This window comes from Hipposideros armiger, unplaced genomic scaffold, assembly GCF_001890085.2.
Source record: "Hipposideros armiger isolate ML-2016 unplaced genomic scaffold, ASM189008v1 scaffold_740, whole genome shotgun sequence".
Taxonomy (NCBI): Eukaryota; Metazoa; Chordata; class Mammalia; order Chiroptera; family Hipposideridae; genus Hipposideros; species Hipposideros armiger.
Genome location: NW_017732090.1, coordinates 448,504 through 468,631, shown reverse-complemented (window position 1 = coordinate 468,631; position 20,128 = coordinate 448,504). Strand labels below are relative to the sequence as shown.

Sequence of the window (20,128 nt, the reverse complement as noted above, 5' to 3'; positions counted from 1 at the left end):
CTGACAGAACCAAAGCATATAAAGTTGAAGGAAGCAGGAGCAGACACGCTGGCTGGGGGTCAGGCTCTGCACAGTTAGCAACAGCAAGCCAGTAAATGCCTCTGACTTCGTGCATGCCACCCAAAAGTTCTGGTAGAGAACAAGCCACATGCTCAAGGAAGTCTTTTGAAGGGTATCCTTGGAGTTTCAGCATTTGATCTGGGAATTGTACAAGGTTCTGCTTAAATGCAGAGCTGCTTCTAGCATCTTCATACTCCAGGCGGACAACTGAGCTCGGCAAGAAACCTGGTACCTCTGTGGCTGTAGAGCCTGGCGCTCTGTAAGGCACTGTGCTCTCTGCAGGCCTAATGGCCGCTGCCTCTTCACTATTACTGCTGCTAACCTGATCTTCTGTGGGAAAAGAATGAGATTCTGATGACATCCAGGGTGACTTCAAGAGCGTGTCCAGGGGTAAATGTTTCATTAATGGCAACTTTTTGATGAATCTTGTTACGTGGGAGGTGAGCCCACTGGGGTCCCACAGGCTCCCCATGTGCCTGCCTTGGCTGATCACGTTTGTGCCAGCCTGTAGCAGGTAACTGCTGGTATCTTTATAAAGGTCTGAGAACCTGTGGTAAAAATATCCCAATCCAGTGTTTCCTTCTGTCCTGGTAGTTACCAGTGACTCTGGAGAGCTAACTTTTTTAGCAGATAACTCTTTTTCAGTGTGCTGCTCTCTATAAAACTTGGAGGCGGGCGCACTCTCCTCACTACACACATTTTCAGAGAGAACACAGCAGAGTAACTCGCTCTGGCTGGTCTGCTTGCTTCCACTGTTGACAGACACTCCTTGGGACGTATATTGCAGCAAAATCCAGCTGGACCTGATTCCCAAGCTGTGTTCATCTTTATGAGTCATCAGCTCACTACAATTTTCTGACGTACCCTGAAAATGTTCTGCATTGCTGGTGTTGCTTTCATTAAGAAAACAGATTTCAGATAGATTGAAACATCTTGGCTGAAATCCACCCATATACTCAGGATGACTAGATTTGCAGTCACTGCTTTGTAGCACCTCCTGTGCTGAGGGCTGACCTCTGCACTGCTGGCTTCTCTCTTGTGATGCTGAGGAGGAAGGTGTAGGGCCTGAGATGCTCCATGTCATGGGATCATCCTGCTCTATCTCCCTCCGCTCCTCTGTGCTGGAAGTGTCGGTGACATCTTTAGGCAGCAGCGGGACAAGACACTCTTTCTGTTCAAGATGTCAAAAACAGTTGAAATGGGGGTGTGGTAGCAGCTTTTGCGATTCGTTTGCACATGAAGATTCTTGCAGTCATTGGTTACATTGTGTGGATTGATTTGGAGGTTTAAGGAAAGCCTAAGCCATTCTGATTGATTGATACATGATTTAAAAATATATAATCAAATTCACACATAGAACATCAATTTCCATATTAGATTCCTTATAAATTGCTGAGTATTTTTACAGAAATACTTTGTATGAAATTGATCCACAGTATCCATTTCTTGGTCTAATATTTCATTTACTCTAAAATAAATCCTAAGACCTTGGGGTCAGTTTTCAAAAGGTCTAATTTAATTGTGAAAGATTCCATGACCATATAAGAGTCCATGTCCACAATATAAATTGGGATACTTAGCTAAAATCAGACAGATAGCAAGGCCAAAAGAAACTGACAAGTACTCCAACCCAAGTCATGTTTCTCTTGCCTCTTCGTTTGTTATAGGGGAATCCTTAATTGAATCTGCCTGGTTAGACTACTAGTACCATATCTACAAACCAGCACCAGGAAAGGCCAGGCACTATGGATACTAAGAAATGAAAGGCAATGTGTCCTGCTCTTCACGAGGTTTTGGCTAAAGAGATGTCCAGAGCACATAATGTCATTACTGGATGATTACAAGGAGGGCATGACAGTGGCCAAAGTCAGGTAAGCCTACTGTGGAACACCCACCCTTTCACCTCTCACTCTCTGTTCAGTGACGTAGGAACACCACCTGTAAGATTTATACCACATAGTAGTTTTGGTTTTTTCTGTTTTGTTTTTTATAATTTAAGAATATATGGGAAGGACAAGTCTCTCAGTGGAGAAAAATACAAGTAAACCCTTACAAACTGTATGCCCAAATAAACCTTGGTTTGACAATCCACCAGAGAAATAACTGAGAGTCATTTCCTTTGTCCTACTGCCAACTCAGTCTGTAAAAGGAGCTGGGTTTTTAAAACATTGAGAAATACTCAGTTTCATTTCCAAACCACATATCTGATTCTGATTATATAATTCTGCTTTTTAAATGCAGACCAAGGGAAAGGATACTGTTACGAATGAAAAACTGGGCAAAGCCCCTCCACCACAGCTACATGCCATTCAAATAAAGTCAAAGCAGTTTTCAACCTGCAGGATTCGTTTAATCTTTAGTCCATATAATAGCTTGCCTTCCCTATTAGCCATTAATCTCACTGGGACTTTAAAATTCTAATTATGCAACTAAACATTAAGAAAATTTAATCATATGAGCATGCCATAATTTAAGGCGACCCTATCAATCTGAAAAAGCATTACCTACCTCGTATTTTAGCTTACGTTGAATGGTGCCATTGTGAAGTTTCTCATTATTCTGAAAAGAAGATTTTAAAAAAAACCCTTATATTAAATTATAGTGTGTTCATAAAGTGGGGAAATTGATTTGATTAGAAATATTTATGGAACAAAATTCTAAAGAAACATACTTATTTCAATGACAAGACTCCTACAGAAATTATATTCCAGTGTAAACATGACTCTATCAATACATCTGCTCATAGGAGAACTGAACCATTTATTCTGAATCTTAAAATTCTAAGAATAATATTAAAAGCAAGATTTCCTTAGGATGCTTTTTATATTTACAGGATAGAAATGAAAGGTTTTTATTTTGATAAAAATCAACTTGTGGCAAATACGTACCTTCTCAAAGGTAAAATTATATTTCTACTTGGGATTATTGATCAAGCAAATTAAATACTTAATGGAAATTGTTTCTGTTTTTAGAGAAAATGGGAATATGTTACATGTAGAATTTTTATAAATCAAAGAAAGTATATACAGCATTTTAGGAAACTTTATATTCACTTAAGAAGTTCTCCCAGAAGTTCAAAACTTTAAAATAAATGAAGTTACTCTTGAACTAATACTATTCGTGAACTGTTAGGCTCCACCCAAGCAATATTTAATTTTTCTAGGACATTTGCATCTCAATTTTCTCACTGACAAACAGTAATAAAAGATCCTACCATCACCACTAATAACTTACTGAAAGGCTATCTTGAAAATCAATGACTGAATTACTTGGCTCCTCTAGCTCACCTTCATTATATCTGTGGATGTATCGCTGTCCTTGCCAATCTCACGATGCAAATCCTGAAGACGTCTTTGGACTTCTTCTTCAATATAAGCACTGACCCTGGAAACAATGGAGACTGGGGTACTTGAACACTTCTAACCACACAGGACATTTGAGATCTTTTTTGACTATGACCTTTATAACAGGGAACGTCCTCATTTTAAATGCCAAACATAGTAACATCTCAGGACCTTAAAACATTTTTCTACTTTCTAAGAAATCCAGTGCCATGTGGTCACTATCTGTGTTTTCCCCAAGTGAGAGAGAACTGGATGGATAACAGCATCTTGAGAATGGAAGGGGGACTAAGTGATCCCATCCAACTCTCTCCTGGATTTCCTTAGTAGAACCCCCGCTACAAGGTAGGGCAGAATCCTAGACACTGGTTTCTGAAGGCTCCATAGCCTCGAACCACTGAGCCCTGGTTTCTTCACACAGAAAAAAGTGATAGTTATTGCTCAGAACACGAAGTCATTTTAGAGGATTAAAAGTAAAAAAGAAGTAAGCATAATCTTTGCAAATCTTCACTATTCAGATGGAACAATGTCTAGCATTGTCCCTGTTCTGCCTTGTCTCTCCAACTGGGTTATCTGTACCTGGCCAGGAGAGAGGACATTTGAAAGGTCTCTATCTTCCAAAATGCTTGGCACAGCAACCAAGACAGTGGAAACCAGAAACAGTGGACTTTTGAGGCAATTGTCAACTGAGTATTTCAAGCCCCATTGAATGTAGGTGAAATTATATGAAGTACAACCATCCACCCAGAGGAACCAAGGAGACTACAGAATTTTATTTCCATCTAAAATCTTACATGTGAGGGCCACCCGAGCGGCTCAGTTGGTTAAGAGCTCGCTCAAAAGTACGAGCTCTGAGCAACAGCAGTTCAATTCCCAGCCCGAGCTGAGCTGCCGCTGAGCTGCCAACATGTGGCAGGATGGCTCAGCTAAAAAAAAATAATAAAAATAAATAAATAAATAAAAATAAAATCTTACATGTGGCTCAGACTGCCCAGATGGAAGTCTTACTCAGCTCCAAACTCTCCCCTCCCACAGGTCTACAGGCACTGAGTAGCTGAATTAATCAAAATGTACAGTTTTGCATATTTATATCTTACTGCACAAAAATAAAATCTGGTTCCACCTTTCTAAATACATGCATAGCCCTAAAAAATTTTTGTACTACTGACCATGGCAAAATGATTTTCTGAAATGCTAAAGACATTAGTATTTTAGGTAAAAAAGTCTGGAAGAATGGAGTTAGGGTAATAAAGTACACATTTACCTTTCAGTAATAAAGTACACATTTACCTTTCAGTATTGAAAATAAAATCATGTGCAACTGAATCTGAGCAAAGGCCACTTACAAATGAATTACCTCCCCAGACTTTTACTTAAAATTTAAACTAGCCTTGTGGAACATGCAGAACCAGATTTAAAGAGCTACAGAGGCTCATGCAATTCTGACTATATTTTGATATCCAAATACATATCTCCTAATACCCAGGGCTCAGAAATGCACAATTTGAAATAATCTCATGACATAGACGGGGTTTAAAAAATAATTAAGTTTCTTATAGGCAAAGAATGATTGAGTCACTTTATCTGAGAGCTCTAAGCCACAGAGCAATTGACAATGCCACCCAAGCTGAAAATAATTTTACTGTAGTTACATCAGATATTTATGTTATTCGTGATCATTTTGAATATACTGGTAGTTTTGTAACAGACATCATCTATTTGCAATCAATGACTTCTACAAATTAACTGTCAGCACAAGGTCCTTCTTTCCTAGTACAATTCAACTAACTCTATTTCTTTGTTCCTCTCATCTTGGCCTTGCATCACTCCTTTCTGTATTAGCTGGTTTCCCTGGACCTTCCAATTCTACCTTCTCATCAAACTCCTTGTACCAGCATTCCTTGGATTTAGTGGCCAGTTCTGAGGTCTCTGCTTCCCTTGAAATGATACCTCAACCCACCACTAGCCACAGACAGAGGTTGATGGAGACAAAGCACATCTCAAAGACACAAGATTACTTGTTGCCTTTGACAGATCCCTCCATATGCAAACTGGCCAATACGAGGTAGTGATTCATTAAATCACAACAGAAAAGTAGGCATGGCATCAATTTAATGTCCAGTACCTGGCATCCATCAGAGGAACCAGGTGAGATTCTTCAGCACTGGATGACAGGCTGGAAGAAGCAGCCTTCCCCTCCAAGGTCCCACGATGCCCTTTTTGAACACCATCAACCTCACAGATCTTTTGCTTCAGCTGCTGGATTTCATGTTCCAATCTACAGAGATGGGAGTTACATGAATATTCATCCATTAACGGTATTTCCTGAGAATCGTCACTGGTTGGAACATTATTCTAGAAATCATGGGGGATTCAGACACAAACGCTATGCAAACAGCTTTACCTTATAATAGAAAAGATGTCACATAACTATAAGACAACACATAAGATGATAATGGGTCACAAAAGGGGTTCAGAGCAAGTGTGATAAGCATCCAAAAGTTGAGTTTTACCTTCAAGGTCCAAGATATTCCCACTGTGCTCCAAGCAAATTCTCAGAGGTAGATGTGCAGGCTTCTGAGGCCCCTGCCCTGGCTTCAATAAAGCAGTTGTGTACTATATATCAGGAAAGAGATCTGTGCTTTAAAGAGTTTTTTAAAACCACCAATGTAGGAGAACCTTCATGATGAAGGTAGTTCTAAGTTCAAGCTTCAGAAGCCAGTGAAAATTTGGACATTTGGAGATGTGGTGGAGGGTTCTTCCAGATACAGAAAGCACTATGAACAAAGAGGCTAAGCCAGGAAAATCACAAATCCACTCTGGCTGGGGCAGAGGGTGTGAAAAGGCAAACCAGTGAGAGACCTAGGAAAGTAGGCGATCTTGAGAAACTCAGATAAACCATAAACTGTGGAACCAAACATGTATTTCCAATGATAAATGATACATCTAATATGAGGTCAAATGTCTGTAAGGCTGTTCTCCCACTGGCCAAGGCACACTTAAATCCAGGGCCATCAGGCTAGAGGACCAAGCTTGCCAGTAAATTTGGCCCCAGGGAACACAAGATCCAGCTAGGGGCTAGAATTCACTCGCTATGTGAACTGGGGCAAGTTAATAAAATCTGGGTCTCAGTTTCTTCATGTATCAAATGAGAAAGTCAACTAGTCTAATTTCCTTCAGCTCCAAAAATCAGGGATTTTATCTTCAGATGCTAACACACCATGATACTGCCTGCTCTCTGATGTCAACAGCAGCAACTGACTGCTCTATCTTGAACATGAAAGCCAAGTTCTTAAATATCAAAATGGGATTATGGGGTCACCAAGGTCAGCACTCATGGGTTCCATGGGAAGCAATGCCCTGCTTAACTCAGCCCTTCACCTGTCTACTGATTAGCGAGTACTTACTGAGATTCAACTTGCAGAGCACATAACATTTTCAAAGGAGGAGGGAATAAATAAATATAATAGAGTGATGTTAAGGGCCAGGTGGTCAGCCAAGAACCAGGTAACAATATTAACAGAGTCTCGGAGATCGGAAGGAAAATGAGCCGGATATAAGTAGGTAACTGCCGATGTTTATAATTAAGATGACGCCCACTGGAGTTGTTCAAAGACATTCTTGAGGGCTGGGACAGTGGAAGAGACTCCACAGAGCAACAGGGTTTGAGTGGGGCTCTGAAGGCTGAGCAGGATTTACAGAAAGAGTCACAGCACACATGAACAGGCCTGCCAGGGCAGCAGCTCTGTGATCAGCAGACAAGAGGAAAAGTGGTGAACAGTTGGGTGGTAAGTAGATCTATTATAGATTCAAGTTGCAGCTCTGCCACTTTCTAACTGCCTGACACTTGTCCCTGATGGTTATATAATCAATGGGTGGAAAAGAAGACAGAAAATGGATTAGATTTTGCTCATAAAGCAAGCTGGAAGGGAAAGTCAAGTTCAGTTGCACTGTTGTCCAATCTGGTTTCACATGAATTTAATATTTCACACTTGTGGAATTTCACAAGTGGACAAGTCAGGCTGTACGGCAAGCCCTGGCTTAGCCATGTAAACCCAGAGAGATAATAAAACACTAAACACTCACAGAAAACCACAGAAGCATCACAGCTAGAGCAAAGAGCTCACATTTGCTGTCCTACATTAGGTCTTAGCAAAGTCTACTCCATCAAAACACATGAAGCTAAAAGCCTCCTTCGTGTACCTGGAGGAATGCTGACGACCGGAAATCACCTCCATGGAAGTCACACTGTATCCGCTATAATAGAGTATTAACACTAACTGGCCAGAGAGCCAAGCCGGGTGACAAAAGCCAGGAACATCAAGCTAAAAGCTCATGCTGCATTCTTACTATACACTGCAGGATACAAATTGAGAGCGCGCCCTCCGCTACTTTAAATTTCCTGGGGCTGGAGCTTTGACCAGCAATTTCATTTACATAACATACCTGCAATCATTTTCTTAAACCTCCGACCTATTTCTCTGAAGTAACAGCATTATGGTTTTTGATTGTTATTTGTTGCCGTTTTGCCTGAGGGAACTATCAGAGAGCAACTGTAAATAGAATCCACAGTATAAGCAGATCATCTGAAAGGAGGTTGTCCTGACCTTTTCAGGCAAGATGGTGGATGGGCTCCAGCCACACCTCAGAGTAGGCCCTGCCTTATCACCGGCATGGCTTCCAGGCCTGGGCCAATGTCAAGCTGGGCTCCTAGAAGCAGCAGACTGGGTTTCTGTTGCAGACCCTCAAGAGTGGCTGTGGTTGGGAGAAATACTAGGGAGGGAGCAGTGGTCCAGGTGCTCCAACCTGGGCTACAGTTAAGATATCCACTGACCAGAGGTCTGGAGCTAAGAAAACACACAGACCCCTGATCTTGTCCACCCCTTCCTGTAAGGGTGAGGATACCACAGCTCAATGATGAAAATCCTGCCCAAGGTCAGCAAGGCAGATAGGGCTGGGCTGACCCATGGAGACCCCATGCAGGACAACACACTGGGTGATGTTTGCATTACAGGCAGCCCTCAGCCCTTCTGGGAGTCTTGGCATCATGTGTGCAGGGCTACCAGAAAAAAAGAGTTCTCAAATTCCTATATTTATTCATTTTGAGAACCTACTGTGTGAAAAGCAGGTAACGGGATAGGTAAAAAAAAGATAAATATTCTTTCTTTACCATGAAAATAGTGTTAGTTCCTGGTTTTATTTTTCACATCAACAGCAATATTAATAAATCATCATCAAACATGCTTGAGCATATCACTGTGTTCAGAATCATCTGGAGAGTTTTGTTTAGTTGTTTACTTTTTAATACAGTATCCCGGGGCCTCCCCTCAAATACTGTGAATCATCAGGGTGTGAGAAGTATTGTTTCCTTCCCTACCAGGTGTGGAAATCAGTACACTCTGCAATCTGTGAAGGTGGAGTCAGGGAGGGGGGCTTTACTGTAACTGGGGCTAGTCAGGAAGAAGACATGAAGCCATAGATGAGGAGGGGGGAGGGAAAGAGAGAAGGAAGCAGAGGAGGAAGGAGGAAGAGAGGAAGGAGGGAGAGAAGGAAAGAACAAACAAAGCGGGGGAAGAAGGGCAGGAGGGAGAGAGGGGAGACGGAAAGGGAGGGAGGAAGGAAGAAAATGGAAGGGAAGGGACAGACCAGAAGGGAAAAGGGAAAGGAAGAAGGAATCAAAGCTGGAAGCTTTTAGTGTTTCCTATTTATCAAATATTAAAACATATACATTCAATAAGTCAGTAGGGTAATGAACAAGGGCTTTGTTTTTGCTTGTGTGTTTGTTTTCAACTTGAGGCCAATGATTCTAAAACAAGGATCCTAAAGAGCAAGTAAAGAACGTTTAGGGGCATTTTTCTCAGGTTTGGTAAAATAAGCAAATGGGCTGTGTACTAGAGCAGGGGTCGGCAAACTGCGGCTCGTGAGCCACATGTGGCTCTTTGGGTACGTACATGTGGCTCTGAAGTAAAATTGAAAATGAAAATAAAACTATCCTAGTTTCATTTATAAAATTTTTAAAGGATATTATTCACATAATGGTGATTTCATTTGTTTTATGGCTCTCGAATAATTTGTAAATCGTTGTGAGGGACAGGGTTGGCTCTTCCGTCTCAGAAGTTTGGCCGCCCCCTGTCCTAGAGACTATAAAAGCTAAACGAATTCATTTTTAAGAAGACAGTGCGAGGCACACTCGGTGGGTAAAAGGCGCGCCAGCACGACGCTTTGCCACGCTCTTGCATTCCCGTCTCACCTCTCGCGGTCCTTCTCCAGGGCTTCCCGCTCAGCTTCCAGGCTGGCCTGGAGCCCTGATTGCTCACTGCTGCTGCTGTTCAGGGTGGCCAGCTTCTGCCTCTGCTCCTCGATCTCCAGGTCCAGGGTGGAGCGCCTCTGCAGGGCCGAGTGCCTCCTCTCCAGCCGGGCCACAGCAAGCTCCAGCGCCTCCCTATGCTGCTTCTCCCGCGACTCCAGAATCTCCTTTTCCTTTTTCCTCACCTTTTCTTCCTGACGTGCAATGTTGGCAGTGAATTCAAAGGTGGCTTGGAGCTTCTGCAACTGGCTCGCATTGGCTTGGTACTGAGCGAGCTGTTCTTCTTTTTCTTCCATTTCTTTTTCTACTTGATATAGTGTGTTGTCTAAGCCAAGAGGGCCTCTATCAAGGATTTCCAATGCTCGCTGCTTCTCGTCTAACAGAGTTGGCAAGTGATCCTGCAGGAGGAACTGGAGCTGGCGTTCTTTATGTTGCAGCCGACACTCTACTGGCCTTATTTTCTCTAAATCTTGAGCCACATGGGCGACATCTGTGACACTATCGTTATTTTTTTCCAACAACCTGAATTCCTCTTCATTTTCGGATTTTAAACGCTCCAGGATTTCCTGTTCTTCTTCGACCTCTTTTTTCAGGAGGTCCTTCTGCTGAACCAGGTCCTTCTCCAAGTTGGCGAGCTTGATGAGCTGCCTTCTCTTGAACTCTAAGAAATGCAGCTGCGCCCTCTCTAACTCGTCACCGTCCTCATCGCCCTCGGCCCGGGCTTCCTTCACCCGCAGAAGGGACTCGCGGATGTGGTCCAGGTCCCTCCTCTCCTCCTCCAGCCGCTGCACCTCCCCTCGCCGCAGGAGCCGGATCATCTCCTGTTTCTCACGGAGCTGCCCTTCCAGATGGGCAACGAGCACTACCTGCTCCTTTTCTTGCTCCTCCAGCCTCTTTTTCTCCAATTCAAGCTTGGCATACTGTTCGTCTTTTTCCCGTTTGAGTCGGTCCAGTTCTTGAAATATCTGGATCTTCTCGGCCTTCTCATTGTTGTTGAGTTCCTGCAGCCGTTGGAGTTCTTCTCTGACCCGGAGGAAGCTCTCTTCTTCTCGTTTCTTCTTCTGCAGCTCGATTTCCTGCTGCTCCCTCAGTCTTTCCTCTTCAAACTTCTCCTTCTCAGCGAGCAGGTCCTTCAGCCTGCTCTCGATGTGGAAGCTGCGGCGTTTGAGGTTCTCCTCCTGCTTGCGGATCTGGAGCTGGACGATTTCCGTCTCCTTGCGCTGACTCTCCACCTCCTGCTGCATCCGCTCCAGTTCCGCCTTGTCTGATTTTTGCTTTTCCTCCATTTCTTCTATTAGTTTCCTGAAATGCAAAATGTTGACGGATCATTTTTTGATCACTGTGTTCAAATGTTGCTGTAACTTTCCCCTAACTAAAATGTTCTGAAAATGAATATACAATATAAAGCCAAACCCTTCACTACAATAAAAATGAGGGAGAACTGTTTTCCTTTTCATTTTCAGCAGCAGGCTGTTGAATTTTTTTTACTCTGTAACTGTCCAACATATCATTTGCCTAATTTCTTGAAGTAGCCTCTGATATCATTTCTTTGTAGAGTCTATAAGCATAATGTGTTATGCATGATATAATTTTACAAGCCCCCTGAGCTCAGAGAGAAAGAACCATGCACAATTTAAATTTAAATGTGAATAATTTTATTCAGTCCAATGGCTACTAAGCAACAGAAATTCAGTTAAGAGATGACATTAAATAAAAATGCTTATGCTGCCCTCAACTCATTGGGGTCAAATATCAAAGTCAAGATAATCAACAGTTCATTGTTCCAGCTCAAATAACTACATGCTATTTAGCATTTAAACACTAGTTTAGGAAAAATGGTAATCACCAAATGGCCAAAATATTAGTTTATTAATACATAACATTGAAATTAACAGAGTCTCCATTAAAATACTTAAATGCATGACTCCAGGGGTTACATGTCATGTTTTGTCTAAAACAAATGACCCCCACTGGGTGCTAAATCAGTGTTTGGAGGTCGGGATGGCGGCCAAAGCAAGAACACAGGGTATGTAAGAGTATTGGTACATGGCCTCCATCTCCTGACCCTCAAAGGATCTATCATTTATGATGCTGGAAACTAATTTATCTGAACTCAAGATTCCAGAAAATAAATACCCAATTTGTAGATTATCTATGGCCTTAGTTTCTACTCCAATATCTACCCTTGGTTCATTTCTTGTATTGTTAAATAGGTCAGGAAAAAAAGAAAAGAATACAATTTTATCAAATAATTATATGCAGAACATATAAAAAACTCTCCAAAACACACACACACACACACACACACACACACACACACACACACACACACCCCAAAAGAAAAGTGAGCAAAGAATATGAAGAGGTGAATTAACTATACAGGGAAATACAAATGGCCAACTAGCATATAAGAAAAGAAAATATGTTTAAAAGGGGGGAGGCATAAGGAAGGGGAATTGTCATTCTTTCAGCTTTCTAAAAACTTGTCAGATATTTTTAAAGATATACCTTTAAGTTAAATTTAAACAAGTATATATTTGGTGTATTAAATTTAATGAGTATATTAAATTTGCCTACTGACTCTCCTTTTTCATAAGTATTTGAAAATGAACTATTTAAAAAATTCAAACATGAAGTTTGAAAAACTAACAAGCTGAAGAGAAATGACCTAGTCATTAGACATGTAAATAGCAGACACAGAGCCAGAGAGAGGTATTGAAACACAGATGAAATCAGTCCAGGACATTAACACATGAATCTGCAACTACAGTACTATTAAAACTCATACCCCACGTGGCTTACCTTTTACTTTCTAATTTTTCAAGTTCTTCACGCTGTTGCCGCTCAAATTCAAGTCTAATAAAATCAAATGAAAATGAGTCACTTTGCTAAAAGAGCTTTCCTCTCTCTTTTACTCTCTCAATAGTTATGTATTACAGAGCATCAGTTATTCGAGTACTATTTTTCATTACTATGGATTAGCAAATTCAAAATGTATACTTTGCTCTATGACCATGATTAGAAATTAACACATACTTTTGGGTGCTTGAATTCAGACTGAAAAGAACATATTTTACTTAAAGAAAAACAAACAAAACACCACTGTACTGAAAAAGCAGAGTTAAAGGAGACTTCTAAATGATAATAAGCATGTCTACTCTATGCAGCTTAGTTACTGATGAGTAAATAAAAATGGAGAATCTCTACCTTAGACAGATGGGTCCTTTTATAGGGCAAAGACTGCCAGGAGGTAAGTAGAGAAAGAGAAAGAGAGAGAGAGAGAGAGAGAGAGAGAGAGAGAGAGCACAGACATCAATTAAAATAATTAACCAGAAGAAACATCAGGAGAAAAGCAGTAAGGTACTTAAAAGCCAATAGCCATGCATAAATTGAAATGTCTTTTTATAAATACCACACTTCCCAATAATTTCTTGAAGCAAACACTTGAGTTAGCTCTGTTATGTTTTGCACACTTCCCATGATAATTATGGCACTAATAATAACTGAGTACCAATAATGGTGAACAGTAGTCACATTCATATTTTTACTACTTCAGAGTTATACTGCACGTAAGTTCGTCAAGATGGTCTTGTAACTAGTAGTTATATGATATAGGGATTACTGGGGGCTATACAGATCATGAACACATTTACCACAGTGGTAGCAAAATAAAGGGAGCTGGGCCCTTGAGAATTTTAAGACAACTTGCTAAACTATTGGTAACAAAAGTTGTTTTTTTCTCTAATACTAGATTTAATTACTGCAAGATTTCACTATTCCTATTAAACAGCATGGACTATAATTCTTAAACTTACACATGTTCCTGTTGTGGTAGACAGCAGATACATCTAACAAGTTGAACTATGGAAAAATGCACCATCAATTGTTTTCCTTGGAAAATGTACAAATCCAGATTGGCAACAATTACCTTCACAATAAGCTAACACACACAGAGGGTGCCAAAAAATGTATTGGGTTGTCAGAAAAGCCATGACCTATTTTTTCTGTTTTTTGTTGCAAAAATGCATCATGACTTTTCCAACAACCCAATATACACATTTTAAGAAAGGAAAACTGTATTAAAATTGAAATAGTCAATATACACCGATAACAAAAGATGAATACAAGTCAAGTTTGACTTCTGCAATTACATTACAAGAGGTGCTCAAAGTGGTTACCATCAGCGTCCAGACACTTCTGATTACAAATTACTGCTTGAGAAATGTTGACCAAAGTATCCACTTGTATACATTTTTTGGCACCCCCAGTATTTCAAATAGCCTGTTACCAATTGAAATTGGGCTAATATTGAGAGTAAGATGTCTGATGGCTTTTGTAAGCAGAAGTGAATGCCATGCTGAGAGATTTACACATGTTCGCTTACTTTGTCTTCCTAGCAAATTCTTAAGATAGCAAACAGTATCTCCATTTCACAGATGAGGAACCAAAACTCAGATATGTGAGAAAATCCATCTAAAGTCATAATAGTAAGAGGTGGTGGAGCCAAGATGTGAACCCATGGCCGCCTGCTTCCAAAATATCCTCAATTAATTCATTTTATGAGCAATGCTCCAATTCATCATATACAATAAAAGTATTAAATCCTTCATTAAAACTTGTCATTTAGGGTTATATTTATCTTCCTATCAAAAGAAAATAATCTGTAGATTATAGGCATTGCCACCCATGAGAAACAATCACATAAATATATGTATATAAAAAGTTTTTGCCAGTTCCTGGGTCCAACACATATATCACTATACTAAGTAGGTATAGGGCTTCATTAAAGTTAATATATGATCATTCTTTTTTATATAATGATAAACAGAACTTTGGGAATGTTTCCTAGTATATATTTTTAGACTTTGGTACAGTTTAGTCTTTCTTGAGATATTTATACAGTCAAAAAGAGTACCTGGATAAAACAATTTCAAAACCAGAGAATTTCCCTAATGGAATTGTCTTTATTTTCTATTTTTATTTTCTGTGAACAACAGTTCAGCGTGACCATCGGTAGATACTACTGCGACAATGTCACAAGCATGTGGTCATAAGCCAAATGCTACTCAGTGCTGGGAGACCCAAGTGCGAATGAAAGCCTAGCTATCACCTAAGGACTGCTTACGAAGTGCAGGCGCTGGGCTAGGCACTCAGCATGCAACACCCACACTTTGTTCCCTCAACCCTAGCAGGTTGACACATTTCTCATCCCATTTTATAGAATGAAAAACAGGTTTAGAGCAGTTAAGTAGCAGAGGAAGGATATGAATTGAAGTTTGGTACTAAAAATCTGTACTGCTGACTACAATTGTTGCTAAAGAGCTATATAGTTTCAGGAGGTCATAAAGTGTAAGTTTTAATATCTTCATCTCTAACATGACACTCTGAGTACCTACTTTTTTTTCTAGTAAGCACAGTGTAAGGCACTGTGCTAGCACAGAGGATACAACAGTCTGCACAAGAGATGTGCTCCCTGACCCCATGAAGCTCCCACTTTGTGACAATCACATAAATACAAGGGGTGCACCCAGTGTGTCACAAGCCAGGACTGAGGAGGAACTCAGAGTTATAACATACAGAACAGGGTACTAACTCAGAATTTGGAAGTGCCTAGAATCAAGGCAAGCTACCCTAGGGAAGCTACATCTAAGTTCCACCATTCTTCCTCGTGCATGATATAGAAATTCAAGAGAAGCTCAATATAGCCAGATCTTGACTTTCTATGGGGGAAGAGGGACGACATGAAGCTCAATAGGACAACAGAAGCCAGACAGGGAAGGGCCTTGAAGTTATATTAATAATGACTTTAAACTTGACCTTAAAGACGATGGCAGCAAAGTGCCTTGGAACAGAGTTTTTGAAAAATAGATGGTGTGGTGTTTTGTAGACGAAAGGTGGGAGGGGAACAATATGAGAAGCCAAGAAACAAATTAGGAGGCTGTTGTAGTCATGTAAATAAGAGATGATGGAGGCAGGACCTAGGATAACTGGGATAAAGAAATGGAGATATCGTCTGATATTCAGGAGGTTGAGTTGACAGAACTTGGTAACTAGCTGCATTTTGTTGGGGGTTGTGATGAGAAAGGGAGAGTCAAAGATGACCCTCAGGTCTCTGGCCAGGTTACATAGGAGGTGGGAAGGCAGAAGTGCAGAGAGGCTGAGCTAAGAGGTCAGTAGGTCTGACTGCTTACAAATTCTAGTTGTTATGAGACTATGTAATGACTTATTTAACCTTGGATTTGCTGAACTTTAATTGAATTTGAAGAAAATAACAAGCCTTACCTCAAAGGGTTATAGCCAGGCTCCAATGAGATACTAATACATGCAAAATGCCTATAGAGCACCTGTTGCACATATTGGGTGCTAAAGTGTTGCCTCTTACTGCTGCGATCCACTGAGATAAAAAGGAGCACTGGGGAAGGGGCCAGCTGGGGGACGGGGGGGGGGGAGTAGCAATGGGAGTTGTACTGGTGCTAGCACTCATGGTGGTGAGGGCAAGGGTGGGAGTTAACATCCACTGAAGAGTCACAATATATCTGGTTCCGCGTACTTTGCATTTAACTCTCACAATGGCTTGTGTGCTAGGGCCCATCGTCACCCCATTTTACATGTGAGAAATGGCTCTACTGCTAATAAATGGCAGAATCCTTCTTGATTCTAAAGCCTACAATTTTAATCTCTTCTCTCGCCTGCCTTCAAGAAGGTAAGCTCAACTTTACACATGCTGCATCTAATGATTCCAGAGTCATCCAAATTGAGCTGTCCAGTAGTCAAAGCTATTCAGGCCTTTTATCACTTGGGATTCACCAGCATCTAGACAGGAACTGAAAACAAAGGAGTGGATGAGGCTACCCAAAATGTATGTGTGAAAGTTGAATGAAGGAACTTTAGTGCGAAGTCTGGAAGCACACAGACACTGCTGTGACTAGCAGAACTGGCCTTCGGATGGGCTAGGGGTGAGCAGCAATTAAAAACATAGAGATCAGAACAGGTAGGCAGAGGAAAGGGGCATTTCCAGAAAGGAGGGATTGGTAGTATGAAGTGCTTCAGATGTCATTCAAGATAGAGCCCAAGGAGAACTCATTGAACTTAGCAACATGGAGGTCACCAGTGCTTTGGAGTGACCTTTGTGGGCTGGGGCTATACGGCAGTGGGCTGAGGAGTGAGTGGGAGAAAGGTGGAGACTGTGAATGTAGATATGGTGGAGTTTTCTTGGTAATTTTAGTTATAAAGGGGAGATGGTAGTTTTAGGATGATGGGTGCTTATTTTGGTAACTGGAAGAAACTCGTGTATATTTAAATCCCAGTATAAACAAGCCAGAAGAGAGAGGGGATACAAAACTTCGGCAAGGTTGGGATATCTCAGGGGACACTGAGTGGGCATAAGAAGAAAAAAATAGTCCAACGGCTAAGAGCTAGGGCTCCAGAATTAGCCTAGCCCAGATCAAATCCTGGTGCTTCTACACCTATGGAACAAGCGCTCGACCTCTCTTAGCCTCAATTTCCTCATCTGAAAATAGACTCAAAGTAATTCTAGTCCTTATTGGGTGGAGGATCCAATGCTGAGAAATCAGTAGTTAATAAATATTAGCTATGAATCCTATAGAGTCCACAGTACAGGTAGAGGAAGCCACCCTGAGAAAGGCAAAGGACAGGAAGGAAGGAGGAAAGGATGAACGTAAAGCAGACATGGGATTTGACAGTGTTGTTCTCTTACAGCTTCTGTGTTGTCTGCAGGGTCAGAAGCCAGGTTCTCTGCTAAGAATGAGGAGTAAGAGTGGTGGGCTTAGAGGCAGAGAGAACATGGAGATTATTTGTAACAGGTGAAGGGACGATGGGCAAAAGAACTGATACGGACATTAAGCAAAAAGGAGTCGCTGGGTATCACTCAAGCTTAGAGACGATCAATTTACAGAGGCACCAATCTCAGTGTTGATGTGGTTTTCTCTTATTGCACTGAGCTGAGATGCTCAGATGCAAGGGTATAGGTTCAGGGCAGGAAGACAGTTCAGTGGTTCTAGCTGGGACTCTGGCAAGCGGGAGAACCAAAGGACCAACTGAGGATTTAGGAAGAGGATGGCTCAAGTGTTGGGGGTGAGGACTTGACTGGAAAGAAAAGTAAGTGGGGGCAAGACACCGCATACAGGTGAAAGAAAGAAATCAAAGAAGTCTCCACAATGAGTTATCCACGAGGCGTCACCCAAGATAACGGTCAAGACTTAGAAAGATGGTCAAGCTTAGAAGGAAATACCTGGAAGGCAAGTAGATGGCAACAGTAAGGAGAGGCAAAGCGCAGAGAAGCAGATGCCAGAGTGAACGGATCAGGAGTGCCCTATGGATCAGAGAAAGTTAGGCCTGAGAGCAGATGGGGGAGGTACCCAGTCTCTGGGCTGATAAGCTCACTGGTTCCTCCTGGGGAGAAGATTTCATTTTACAACATGTGATTGGGATGGGAAAGGGAAAAGTATTTAGATCAGTGGCAGCTGTCAACCTGAGCTGCAGGAGGTCACAGCTCTGATCCCTCCTGAAGAGCAGTCTCTATTGAAAAGTTCTGAGTCAAGAAATCAGAACTATGCTGTATACCTAAAACTAATATAATGTTGTATATCAACTGTAATTGAAAAAAAAAAATTGGGTTGTCGGAAAAGTCGTGACGTATTTTTTCTATGTTTTTCATTGCAAAAATGCATCATGACTTTCCCGAAAACCCAATAAAATAAAAAAAGAAATCAGAGACATTATCCATTTTAATTCTTAATTAAGAAGTATAACTTCATTTCAGTGGCCTATTTCTAAAGAGGACAAAAATCTGATTGCTTTCTATAGCAGTATGTCTTGATAAATAATGACTCCTATTTCCTCAAAACTAAGAACAAAACAAAACAAAACAGGAAGATGCTCAGTCTTCACTTAAAACAAAGTCTCAAAAAGTCTGAGGAGAGAGTCATAATTACAAAGTTGGGAACTATATTTTAAATACGTGTTGATATGACCTATTGCTGATACTGTGTAATTTTTGTTAAATATTACATATTTGCTAATCATACTTTAAAATGCACCTTTTTCCTTTATCAATGATAATTATTCCAAATAGCAAGTCTCAATAGGTTGTAAAATATAAACGTGAGCGCATTAATATCAAGGAAAAATAGCAACTATAATTGTACTTTAATGTGGCTTCATTTTAAATAAGTGCCATTCACTATCTTACTTCACTGCGATTATCTTGACCCCAAATGCTAATTTCCTAAATGTTACAGTTAAAAAGAAAGCCAAAAAAGATGTAATTTTTACAGCTGTATTTAGCATTTTAAAATGACATTTGGAAATACATATACTGTGTTAGGTCCAACAAAAAAGCTTGGCATACAATTGATTTTCATGAGAAACAGCTTTTTTTTTTTTTGGCATTAAAAGACATCTAGCATTTTCTTTTTTTTACATCTAGCATTTTTAGGTATAACTGTACATCTTGTCATTTATATTCCTGTTATCATTGGAAATGAAGAAGCAAGGGGGGTGGGGATTTCTCACTTTGTACCATTACATTGAAAACGAATGGTGGTTATCAAAAAAGAAATCAAAAATTTAAATGAAAGCATAAGTATTTGAGTCCCAGTGTTGTCCCAATGGTGATTGATTTGGTGCCCCTGATGCTATTTCACTTTCTAAAAGGAGGAAAATGGCTACTCAAGTCCAGCCAACACTTGAGCCGGCAGATGTAAAAGGGGGTGGGGGCAGGGAGGGTAATGAAAGCTGAGCTCCAGATCGCAATGTAACTAACTAGAAAGGAGCTCTCACCCAGCCATGGAGATGAGCTGAAGGGGAGGCAGTCCCCTGCATGGATATTTTCAGTAGGTATGTGAACAGGTAAAGAAAAAACTCTTGGTCAGTGCTAGGCCTAGCTTTCTCCTCCATGATTCATAGGTTACAATCAACTACAGGGATGACTTCATGGGTGTGCAACCCCTGAAGCTGCACAGGGTCTGGCATTCACTAGATGCTCTACTGTCATGATATTGAAATATATGAACAGGAGGCCCCCATTTCATTATGCTCTGAGCCCTGCAAATGATGTAGCTAGTTCTTATCAAGTATATGTCATTTAAAAAAAAAAAAACAAAAAACAAAACAAAACCCTGCCTCTTTCCTGGAATGTTTGGTGGCATTCCTCAGACCAGATTCTGGTAAGGGATAGGCGGAAGGAGCTAGAAAGACTAGAATTCAGTGTAAGATGGTTCACCTCTCCCGGATCCTTCAGTAGGGATTTGGTTTTAACCACAGTGGGTTCTGTAATAGTTTAGTACAGAATGGCTGACCTTCTCACAACCCTACCACCCTCAGGAACTGGCAGTCAGTCTCAAGTCACCTTATAGATGAGCACATCCCAAGGAGACTGGGAAAATCTATCTTAAAAACT

At 40.9% G+C, this 20,128-nt stretch overlaps 1 protein-coding gene across 1 annotated transcript in view; it reads right to left on the bottom strand.

The window, feature by feature from the left end:
- KIF16B (kinesin family member 16B) overlaps window positions 1-20,128 on the bottom strand; it is a 169,027-nt gene that overhangs the window by 101,508 nt on the left and 47,391 nt on the right. The window contains exons 5-10 of the mRNA XM_019627768.1: window positions 12,916-12,948; window positions 12,511-12,564; window positions 9,652-11,010; window positions 5,527-5,679; window positions 3,348-3,444; window positions 2,569-2,619 (exon numbers count right to left, since the gene is read on the bottom strand). Coding sequence (XP_019483313.1) covers window positions 2,569-2,619; window positions 3,348-3,444; window positions 5,527-5,679; window positions 9,652-11,010; window positions 12,511-12,564; window positions 12,916-12,948 — 1,747 coding nt within the window. The remainder of the gene's footprint in view (window positions 1-2,568; window positions 2,620-3,347; window positions 3,445-5,526; window positions 5,680-9,651; window positions 11,011-12,510; window positions 12,565-12,915; window positions 12,949-20,128) is intronic.